The sequence below is a fragment of the Eublepharis macularius genome, chromosome 1 (genome assembly GCF_028583425.1).
Source record: "Eublepharis macularius isolate TG4126 chromosome 1, MPM_Emac_v1.0, whole genome shotgun sequence".
NCBI classification, from domain to species: domain Eukaryota; kingdom Metazoa; phylum Chordata; class Lepidosauria; order Squamata; family Eublepharidae; genus Eublepharis; species Eublepharis macularius.
The window spans coordinates 177,961,813-177,974,266 of record NC_072790.1 but is presented as its reverse complement, the minus strand read 5'-3'; the positions used below and the strand labels follow the sequence as shown (position 1 = coordinate 177,974,266).

Below are 12,454 nucleotides of genomic sequence, written 5' to 3'. Positions count from 1 at the left end.
ACACTGAAGGGCTTTTAAAATGCAATGGCTGCCATTTTATTGTTTTAATATTGCTGTGTTACTGCATTTTATGACTGTGATTTACTTATTTTTAATTTTCATACACTACCTTGAGAACCTTGTGCTCATCATGAAGCAGCATATAAATAACTATTTACATAAGCAAACATATATGCAAACCAACCTTATAACAAGTCAAACTAATGGTCCATATAGTTTAGTATTTATTTTAAGCGGCACCAAATCTCCAGTGTGTCAGACAAAGAATGGTCTTTCCCAACACTCCAGTATGCTTTAAATGCAAATACCAGGGACTGAATCTTGGACCTCCTAATCAACAACCAAATTTGATGCTCATATCTAAGAATTTGAATCATTTTTCCATTTATGTCTAAAGACAGGCTAACAAATGTACTGTACACACATGCAAAGACATATTTTCCTATGTTAATAGGAATTCAGATACCACTTTGTTATTCTCTGAAAGACATAGTGAAATAGTCAGACAAATCAAATGGGTGTAAATCAAACCCTTACCCTAAAGGCAGGGTTGGCTCCATGTTCCAATAAACACTTTACAGCTCCTGTGCAACAGTTGAAGGCAGCAATATGCAAAGCTGTTCCAAAATCAAAGTCACTGCAGGTAGCATCCACATCTGCAATTAAGGATTGAGCACATAAGATAACAGACAAGTCCAAGTTTTTTGCATTTTTATTGATAATCCAAAGACCAGCCACAATTAATAGCATCTCAACTGTTTATACCTGCTGCTCACAGTCAGTCACTTGAGCTAATGTAAATACAAAGATATTTTAAATACGACATGCTAATTTCTTTTAGGTGATATTTAGATTCAGTTTTGAAAAACGTTGAGAGCTTTCAAACTGCTTAATGTGATGGCTTCAGAAAGGGGGTGAGTCCAATAAATTAAGAACAATTTGATCAATGGCTACTAGCCATGTAAAGTAAAGGGAAGCCCAGCATTCAGAAGCCGTAAACCTCTACATCAAGGAAACACCAGGGAAGACCTTGGCCTCTGTGTCCTGTTTATTGGCCCTCCAGGGCAACTGATTAGCAGCTGAGTCAAACAGGATGCAGGACTGGATGTACCACTGGTCTGATCCAGCAGGGTTCTTATGTTTCAGAGCATAATTTCCGAGAAAGTATATGCCAAATCCATTCTAAACTTTCTTAAAGCCAATTCAGCTAACACAGAAAAAAGACTGCAGCATGGCTCATCAGTCTGTTGGTTGAGTCTGCACGTTATTATATAACCAAGTCTCTATTTTTCCATTGTGGATGAGCAAGTTACTTTTCTGCCTGCACTGCATGATCACTTTGCATTGAAAGAACAGGCCTTGATGCAATCCTTTAATTCTTCACATACTGAACATCAGCACCCACAACTACAATTGGAAACCTATATGAATACATGCAACAGTGAAAAAAATCCAAGATGCCCAATCATTCATAGCCTCATGTAGACTCAGGCATAATTATTCAGTGAGCCTGTCACTCATAACACATTGCTTGTGAGCACCCTAACTTTTCTGCAAAATCAGACAGTATCAATGACTAGACTTTTGTGGGTTAATTTACATGGCAAGATGCTACAAAAATTTAACAACGTTCTGAGGGTAGATCAAAATCCCTGAAAATACTGGAATGATAACCGTGAACCAAATTAGACAGGATGTGGCAACTAGTTCCAGATCTCATTTTCCTTAATTGAGAGTTTCGGCCTTCAGATAGTCAATAAGCAAGCTTCTGTCTTCAAGGTTACATAAATCCCTTCCCTTTTCCAAAATGGCATATACATCCAGCAAGCTGGAGGCAAACTGTTTAGCATTAGAGAGAACATGTTACTGCAGATCCTAATGGTTGGGAGAAAATTCTATGTAGAATTGGAATTTGGCAGTTAAGTTTCAGCAAAAGCATTTTGTTGGTCAACTCTCTTGACCAGCACCCTGATTCAGCCAATAATATCTGCACACTTTAAAAAAAGCAAAGCAACAAGTCCTACTGAGTACATAACATACTGTAATATAATAAAGCATCCAGCAGCTAAAGTTCAAGTGCAATACTCCACTGCTATCTGACCACCATTACTTGCTGTTAGCATCTCACAGTCCAGGTGGGGGAGGCAGGTCCTGACTTCTCCTCCCACTTCCTCACCAGTAGAAAACAGAGAATGCCTAAAGTCTCTCTCACCATCACTAACACCTGCTCCAAAACGTGAAAAAAACAGAGCTGTCAGAAATTAACAGCACAGCTAGCCATCCTGCAAACACAAAAGTTATGTGCAATGACAGTTCCTGGATCAGGATTAATGTCTTTTGCTCAAGCAGGTGAACAGTTCTTATTTGGAAAGAGAAACTGCTAGTTTTTGAAGATCACTACCATGTTAATGAAGCAAGATAAAGGATTCCCCCAAGAATGCAATATGTTGCCTTTTGAACCTATCACATGATGATGATAACAACAACAGCAGCAGCAACATTTGATTTATATACTGCCCTTCAGGACAACTTAACACCCACTCAGAGCGGTTTACGAAGTGTGTTACTATTATCCCTACAACAATCTCCCTGTGAGATAGGTGGGGCTGAGAGAGCTCTGGAGAGCTGTGACTGACCCAAGGTCACCCAGCTGGCTTCAAGCAGAAGAGTGAAGAATCAAATCCAGTTCTCCAGATTAGAGTCCTGTCACTCTTAACCACTACACCGAACTTTCTCTTGCAGTTTCAACACAACAATAGTTCTCTGTGTTGCTCTCACTGCTGCTGTGAAAGCAGAAGCATTAACAGTGGCAACAAAGCATACGTATTAGTTTCCTTTTCACTTTCCTTGATTCAGCCTGCTATGGCCACCATTTCTACCTATGGTACCAGAAGATTATTTTGGGGCTGTTTTAAAATGGGAAATTGCTAGATCACTATACAGCAATAAGTTTTCATGATCTAGAGCCATAATCATCTAGCTTTGAATATTCAGCTTTCATTTTTAAAATACTAAATCTCTAGCTCTGTGGGATGGACTTGCACTTGAAAGCAGTTTTCCTAGGTGCAGCAATCAGAGAGCTGACTTAACTATTGCTTGGAATAGAGAGTTTGAGTGACAGGCTGTTCCCTCCTATTTGATTGGTCAGTTAGAACCCAGCCAAAGAGCTGACAGTTGGTTTCTGACAGGATTGATCAGAGAGAGAGTTTGTGAGAGATGTCTGACAGGGAAGGTCAGACAGGTTCCCCTCTGGAGTGAGGGAAATATTTTACATCACTGTCCTGCAGAAGAATTCTATTTAAGAATTCTTAGTATAAGTGCCAGCATAAGCTGAAGCCTGCTTGATACAGACACCATAGAACTGGGAGTGTGTTTTGGCAAGAGTGATTGGGCAGTAGGTGGAGAGACTCCCTTTCAAGCCAAAAGAAGAAGAGATGTATCTTTTTAGAAGATTAATCATGCCCAGTTTCTAAAGTGGGGTTGGCTCTGAGGAGGTCCCAGGTCTGTTGTGGAAAACAGTTTTAAACTGCCTCCAGGAAACCTGAGCTATTATAGGAAATTCTGTGAAGAAACACTGTTGCTGTAACTAAAGTATTAAGTAAAACACCTCTCATTGCTAAGAACCAAGAATATAAGAAACTAAGCTTCAAGGAAACTATTTTGCCTGTTACTCAAAGTGTATTCTATACTACCATCAAAATTTTACCTCAGTACTTTCATTCCCTGATGACACTTATGCAATCCCTGCCTGTTAAATAAAGTTATTTTCTTTTTTGAACGTTATATAGTCTCCAGTGCCATTTCCCACAAAAAGGAAGAAGTCTTCTGCTTCTCTTCATAGAGCTCCTAGGCGGGGCTAAAAAGCCAAAATTATATCTGGCTGTCAAGGTGGGACAAACAAGACTTTCAAACCATAAAGATTAACTTGCTACTTGGGGCAGTTCAGCCAAAGCAGGCAAACTGAATTTTGGTGGGTGGAAAATCTGTCTCACGGTGGGGGAGGGAAGAGGAATCCATCATAGCCTGTTTGTAAATAAAGACTTTATTTTTAATGAAAACTGGGAATTCAAAGTAACTAGTAGATAGTGGCAACAGATCATTATAATGCTTTAGTGCTCTATCCCATGATGAAGAAAATAGTCACTGCAAGACGCTGAGTGATGGAAAATGGTGCCAATATGCACCTTCCTGTTCAGACTGCCTGATAAGGTACTTGGGATGGTGCTCTTCCAAGAAAGACAGGAGAAATATGTGTTTGGGAAACAGTATATCAAGGACAAGGAACAGATGACAGGAGCACAATTAGACCATGACACAGATTTATTCATTTATCAGACACCTTCTATCCTTTGCCCAAAATACACAAGCTGGGCAACCCAGGTCATCCTATTGCCTTGATGTCTGAGTACATGGGCTCCCTTCTCAGATCCTATGCCATCAAAGCCCCCAGTCATATTCAAGACACTAGACTTCCAGAGAAGTCAGTTTAATCCAGCAACTGATGCTGCAGGCTGGCTTTGAAGCTAGCTGGGTGACTTTGGGTCAATCACAATTTCTCAGCTCGCTCAGCCCCACCCACCTCACAGGGTGAGGATAATGATAACACACTTTGTAAACCACTCTGAGTGGGCATTAAGTCGTCCTGAACGACAACATATAAATTGAATGTTATTATTATTATTTTTTTCTTTCCAGGCACTGGAGGGGTGGGGAGACCATCTCCCTCAGTCCGTGTCCTCACAGCTCCCCATACTCCTGGGCTGGCTCCTCTCTCAGCCTCTCTGCCTGCTGCAGCCTCCTGTTTCCCACTGACCTTGCACCAGACTCCTACTGCAGAGCAATACTCCACCACAGCTCTCTTGCTCACAGCTGCTCTGCCTCTGCTGCTTATGCCTGCTTTTCTCTGCAAGGCAAGGGTCATGGATTCTCTCTCATCCTGCCTCCACCCCCAACCAAGCTCCAAAAGAGCCCTTCAAGCTGCCACTGGCCACCTGTTAAGCTCTGTGACTTATCCAAAGAGCCTCACGCCCTCCCTCCCTCGCTTCAGCTTGGGATTCTGTGGTTTGACATAGGTTCCCTTGCTGCAGTTTGGTTCTATTGGGCTTTGTTGGTTCATCTTGGCATTCAGAGTGGAACTTGAAAGGGGACTGACTTTTGGGCAGGGCTTGCCTTTGCTTAAGGTTTCACTTTGCCTGGAAAACTTTGGAAATGTTTCCCCCATGGGAACAATGGAGAGTGGCTAGGAACAACTTGTTCAGGGGCCAATCTTTCTGAAACTTGGGGCATCTTTAGTTGACAGGAAGGAGTAGGTTCTCTGCAAATTTGGTGGTGTTTGCTTGAAAAATGCTCCCCCCAGCACCCTGGGTAGTTTTCTCCTTAGGGAATAATGGCTGGATAAATTCCGGATTCTCTAATCCTACCAAACCGGATAACAGAGTCTGACCCAGATTTCACAGAAACCAAATTTTTATAGTGTTCCAGATACTCAGATCTGGATTGAACTGATTTTTTTCTGTGTGTGTATATCCTTAGTAACAAACAATTCCAGCCTTAGACACTATGAGAAGACCTCTAACAGTACTTGAACTAAAGGGCAACAAAAATGAAGCACAGAGAAATGCCTCAAACTTTCCTACAGTTTTCAGAAACAGAGTAATTGCCCAACTATGAAAGGGATCGAAGAGTCAGCAAACAGGCAATACAAATTTGTCTTTGTTTCTCCACTCTTACATCACATAACCAGCACTCTAGGATATGAATATAACTAAGACATATTTTCCGTCTTTTCCATTTTCCCACATGTCCCATTAGCAATTTACAAGGTCTTCAGCTCTCTCATATTTATTCTTCAGCCAAATAAAATTCCCTATAAGCCTATTAACAATGTCATCCAACAGACTGATTCAGTACAACCCAGTATCTCCACTTAGACTGATAACTGAAAAAATATTAGCATTAAAGTAGTTATAGCAGGTATTTATTGAGCTATTATTTGTATGAAGCTATTTTTATGATCTTCCAGTTATGTACAACAATTGTAATAGAACAGAATATAAACAGCTAAATGAAAGAACATATTCGCATATTGAACTGAATGCTCGAAATTGACTGGGCATATTACTAATCCCTGTTGAATTATACAAATTTAGATTAGCAAAAGTGCATTTTGTAGGGAAAAAACCATAATGGGGAGAGACTAGCAACTTAACATTAACAATTTTTCACGTACTTCTCCATCCCCTAGCAGCCTCCTGCACTTACCAATGTGCCACTGCAAAGGATTAGAGGACCCCTCCAGGAAATAATGCTATATACCATTAGGGCTGCACTGAAGAGGGAACTGAAGGCGATGCCTTCCATGAACTAAGTAATGTTATGCTGTTTGCAGAAGATGAAGGGAAGGTGGCTCCTGCCAAGTCACCCTCCTCACTGAAACCCCCAGTTTTCAGCGGGAGTATTTCAAGAGAAAGGGGAAGTAGATGAAAAATTGCATGTCACATCACAACATCGATGAAACTTTGGATCTAACCCAATGTATTCTATCAGTAGTTGCTAGATCCAAAAATCCAATTCCTACATTCAATCCATACTCATGTTCTTAAAAGATATGTCTCTGTGACATTCAAATGACACACCAGTGACACATGAATTGTAAATATCCATCTGTGTTAATATTTTTAACTAATTTGCGTTTGCCCATTATAAAAGGCAGCAAAATATACTTATGTCTTGATATCATTAAGCTTTGTTTGTGTCTCTGCACCACCCAACAATGGCAACCAATTATGTGGTGTGCCAACGGAGTACTGGATCAGATTCAAGGTTCTGGTATTGACCTATAAGGCCCTGTGCGGACTGGGACCTGCATATCTACAGGACCGTCTCTCCCCATATACTCCCCGGAGGACACTCCAATCAGGGGACAAGCAGTTGTTGGTGGTCCCTGGACCCAAGGAGGCCTGCCTAGCCTCGACTACAGCCAGGGCCTTTTTGGTCCTGGCTCCCACCTGGTGGAATGCTCTGTCTGCTGAAATCAGGGCCCGGCAGGACCTACTATCTTTTCGCCGGGCCTGCAAGACAGAGTTGTTCCGCCAGGCATATGGCTGAGGCTGGGCCTCCGCTGGCCTGGAAAAAAGGGGTATATAAAACCCTCCCTGTGAAGGCTGTCCACCATCCTGTTTTAAATGTGTATTAATATATTGTTGTTTTAATGCAGATGAATTTTTAATTGTATTTTAATATGTTGTTATCTGCCCTGAGCCCGCTCGCGGGGAGGGCGGAATAGAAATTTGAAATAAAATAAATAAATAAAGATGGGATAAAAAAATGCACAGCAGAAGGATATCAAAACACGAGTAAGTCTCACTACACTCTTTAGATGACAAGGAGACAAGCCAACACAGAGCTGCTTGCTTTGCACAACAGCCTGTGTATATCATAGCGTTTAGTTCTGCCTTAAGACATGCACCTTCAGTTATTTTCCAGCTGTGTTCATCTGCCAGCAAGGGAAAGTCAACTAGGAAACATTCTTTCATAGAGCAATGATATCGACAAGTAACAAACACAGCATCCATGTTTATCATATTTGATGTTAGTTACCTTTGGACTTTGCATTTTTCAAAATAACACTAATAAGTTCTGGAACATCAAAATAAGCAGCATAGTGTAAAGCATTCATATTTGTCCAACGGCTCCTCAAACTGGTATCTGCACCCAAGTCGATAAGCCGTGAGGCAAATTTGGCAGCAGTCGTCACATCACCTGCAAAACAAATATTTTAAAAGGCATTTTATATCTTAGTATCTGGGTATCGAATAGAGTATTGCAACATGTTTGAGAACAGAGAACACATGGAAAACACAGTAGAAAGTTTACAGCAACAGTCATGAAGCCAAACAAAACAGAATGTTTCATCATAGTACTAGATAGGAAACTACTCCCTGCGAATGTAGTGAAAACAGAAATCTCTGATAACCTCAAATGAAATGCAGCTTTATAACATATCCTACATGAACTTGCAACAAGAAAATGATATGCAATCATCACATGCTTTCAGACAATAGGCAGATTTCATACTAGTTTTCACAGAGAAATCCCTTATTGATAGGAAATTTGTAATGTGTCAAGTAGTAAAAATAACTTTAAGCCTTAATTTGCAGCTGTGTTCCAAATCAGCAAAAGAGATGGGGCTGCAAATTTCTTGGGGGGGAGGGGGGAGGGGTTCTTAAACTACAAATGGTGGAGTGCAAGTTGACTCATATAACACTGCTCTCAGAGGCAAACTACCTGGGACGAGTTACACGAGGCTATGTGAGTGTCTAGAATCATGTCTGTGCCTACCTGCTCGTGCAGGACATGAGCCCTAGTTCCTGTAGCCCTAGCTCATGCACATGTTGGGGAACTGATGTAGTCGCGGTTGCGAGTGTCCATAGTCATAATCAGCAAGTCGTCATTGCAGAGCATCGATATTGGGTGATTTCCGCTTCCCGCTCCCCTCTTTATGCCCTTAGGTCCAGTTTATACCCAAACTATTTTGCTTTTAATATGGCATGTTTTAAATTCTTCCATTTTCTAGTTGACGACGCCTCCCTACTCCTCCTTCCTGCACCCTCCTCCCCCTCATAACTTCCTCCTCTCCATGCAGCATCTTTGGATGAGATGAGGAGGGAAGAAAGATCGTGGCAACATGATTGAGCATCTGAGCAAAAGTTCAGAAACATGCCTGATACATGAACCTGAAAAGAACGGGGTTGGGGTACTTGTTCTCCAGTTTGACTCGGCAATAAAGAGCAAATTGGGTAAAATTTGGCCATTATTTCCTATGGGAAATGTGATTTGGGGCTCTCCAGGGCTCGGGGGGGTATTTTAAGACCAAATTTTACCAAATTTGCTGAGGATCTACCTCTAGCTCTTCTCTAAAGACTCCCCAAGTTTCATGAAGATTGGACTTCGGGGGCCACTTTATGGGCCCCGAAAGAAGGTACCCCTAGCCACCTCCAATCTCCATTATTCCCTGTGGGGAAAACTAGAGAAGCTATCTGTGGTGCTGGGGCGGCATTTTGCAAGCAAAATCCTCCAAATTTGCAGGAGACCTACTCCTCACTGTCCTCTAAAGCCCCCCCCCCCAAGTTCCAGGGATATTGAAGCCCAGGAAAGGCATGATCGATGGGTTTCCCCAGTTGCTGTCATTTTCTCTCCACAATTGTAAAAAAGGGGGGGCTGAGGGCACCTTCTTTGGGGGGGGCTAAAATGGTTCCCCAAGGTCCAATCTCCCTGAACCATGACGGGAGTCTTTAGAGGACAGTTAGCAGTAGGTCCCCTGAAAAGTTTGTAGATTTATTTTGCAAAATGCCACCCCCATCCCTCTGGATAGCCCCCATAGTTTTCCCTATAGATAATAATAGAGATCGAAGGTGGCTGGGGACAAACAGGCAGGAACAAGTTGATTCTGGCTGACAGCAAGAAATGCTGCCATGGCTTCTGAAGTGGGGACTGCCCACCCCCCTTTGCATAGATGCCCCCCTTCCTGGTGGGCCAAGCTGCAAGATCTCAGCAGAGGTGTGGAACCCCTGTTTTCAGCCCTCCCCCAGGAAACCCGGCGGGTTTTTTCCCCAATACGTCCAATTGAATGAATAAGTCTCCCTCTCAGAAAAGCTGCAGAGGAAGGTTTGAGTGTGTGCGAAGAGAAGGTGCATCATGGGATACTATCTCTCATCTGGGAGGAATGGGGAAGAATCATGTGCCAATCTGAGCATGTGATCAAGTGCAGTGTGGCTGTGGTGTGCAAGTGAACAGGAAAGCAACAGGAAAACTCGTGTAAGTGCGTTCACATGTCATACACATGTAATTTGTCTCATGTAATTTGGCTCTGAGAGCCAAGCTACAAGTGACAAATTACACTTGCCTGGCAAGTAGACTCATATGTATTCCTCCCTGTTCACTTGCCACTTGATCAAATGGAGAGCAAGTGAACAGGGAGGAATACACGTGAGCGTGCTCACTTGCCAGGCAAGTGTAATTCGTCACTTGTAGCTTGGCTCTCAGACTCATGCCTGTCCCAGAGCAGCAACCACATCAGTTAACTTCTCTGGTTTGTGCACAATCAGGCCATGGCACAATGGTTTGTTTGGTCATTTGCACAGTATCAAAGCACATCTAAGAAGGACATTCTTGCCAATATAGATAATACCTGTTAACTAGAATAGAATTAGAGAAAAATAAATGCAAGTGTCCCAGATTACAAGGTCATGAATCACAGTTTAGAAAATAAAGCACTCAGAGTATGGACACAAGCACCAGGAATAAGGCATTCATTTTTAAGCATTAAATTATTTTAGAAAGCACCTTCTGTGCCTACCATGTCATCCTATAAGTATTCACTTAACTGTTAAAAATTATAATATATTTAACTTTCCTTTTAATTTGCATTGCATTTACTCTATGCCATTATGGGAAGATACCATAGTTAAACTGGTATGTGGAAGACTGCATACTGAAAGAACCATTAGTGAATGTTTGAAAAGGGCTGGTCTGATGGTCTCTTTCAGGAGCAAATCCTATTAGGAGACCTGGAAGGCAAAAAATTCGACAAACACACTACTGAGTTTTGCGGCACCTGATTGCAGGGAAGTTTGTTAAAGGTCCTATTTCTGAAAGCAGGAATAGGCTCCTGTTTCCATCGAGGATGACTGGAATGACCTTGCAGATACTCTAAGGGGTAAAACGCTGGAAGTACACGTACTCTCACAGATACGCTATTTGAAATGAAATAAATGAAAAGCGGTGGAAAGGGCAACCACCACCACCATAAAAACAACTTCTAGTGATCTCCAGTTTGTTGACTCACCAATACCATGAGCCCCTGACTTGCATGTGTAATGCAGAAGAGTCATGTCAGTCAATCCATCTCTGTCATTCACATTGCAGCCTCTCTTAATAATCTGTAGAAAAGACAGGCAGCATTGAACAATAGATAGTAAATATGCCCTAGCATCAGGCACATAAAAGTACTGCTATTGCACTGAAGTCTGGCAATTAATTTTAGGGCATGACCCAAGCAATTCGGTTACTTATTGCGTGGGAGAAAAACAGAAACGGTCATAATCTCATCAGTGGCATGAACTAGTTAAAATTTTACATCTCTCTCCTCCTGTTAGCACAAACACTCCAACTGCCAGATCTATGTGAACTGAGAAAGGTACAAAAGAGATTTATCAAGCTTAATATCTCAGTCAGGTTCTTGGCACTTACCAGAAACAGTACTGCAACTGAAGAGTACTGGCAATATTGTATTTCCAGGTACAAGAGAGAAGATCTGACTATTCATGTTTGGCACAATTACAAAGTTACTGTTCACTAACTCAATCTTAAATATAATACACACCTCCATGCACTTTTGTAGAGCCCTATGGCTTTTGTTATAATCTACAGAGTCCAATCCTATGCCCTTCTAAGCCCACTGAAGTCAGTAACTTTAAAAAGGTTCTTAGGAATGCACTGCAAAATTTTAACAAACACCAAGTTTCTAGCCTACAAAACTGCAGAAATTATAACATCTGTACTAAAAAAAAATGAATTTCGTAATTCTATATATAAACCAGAACACAACTGTACTCAAGAACGTAATAACTTCCTCACCTCATTCCCAATGATATCGATGTTCTGTTGAACTTGAGGGACCCACTGTCTTAAGATTGCAAATAGTTCAGACACAGATGTTTTGGGGTTGAAAAGGATTTCTTGGCATGCTGCATCATTAGGGTCAAAAAAGGAGAACTCTATGGAGATAAAAAGGGGAAAGATTTCATTTCTGAAAGAGGGTTCACAAAATATTCCTAACACATTTGTGAACATACCTTTGCACACTACACAAAAGTATCTTTGGCAAGTATTATAGCTCCCAAGAAGGAACTCAGAACCAAACTATAGGCTATGTTGCGTTCTGTACAACCTTCTGAAAGGCTCAGCTTACTTCTCAAAATGAAAAGCAGCTGTTTGAAACTGCAGTCAGGTGCTGCACACGTGCTTAATGCTTTCCATGCCAGCTGCTTTCTCTCAAAATAATTCCCCCAAGCTGCTTCTCTCCCCTGCCCCAAAGTAAAGATATATATTTTACCTGCAGGAGGAATATCAATTGGAGGACATGGTAGTTTTGAAAGGAAAAAAATGGCCACCAGGGGAAAGGATTAGCACCTACCCCTACACCTCTTTGCCTTTTCTTCACTCCTAACTGCAGCCTCACATTGCTGCTTTTCACTTTTTAAAAAGTCATATTATACATTATAATACATTATATTCTGCAATGTGGCCGCCAGAGATCTGTACATGAAATCCCTAAATGTTCTGTTGAACAGCAACACAACTCTGGAAAGCTGAGCTACAGTAGTGTGGGAAGGGGGAGACTCTCAGACTCACACACACACAAACAAGTACACTTACATAACCCAGAGTTATT

At 41.6% G+C, this 12,454-nt stretch overlaps 1 protein-coding gene across 1 annotated transcript in view; it reads right to left on the bottom strand.

Annotated features, from left to right (window-relative positions):
• Nucleotides 1-12,454, bottom strand: part of CLIP4 (CAP-Gly domain containing linker protein family member 4) — a 57,111-nt gene that overhangs the window by 24,763 nt on the left and 19,894 nt on the right. Inside the window, 4 exon segments of the mRNA XM_054986453.1 lie at nt 538-656; nt 7,600-7,761; nt 10,847-10,940; nt 11,638-11,777. Of these exon segments, the coding sequence (XP_054842428.1) occupies nt 538-656; nt 7,600-7,761; nt 10,847-10,940; nt 11,638-11,777 (515 nt within the window).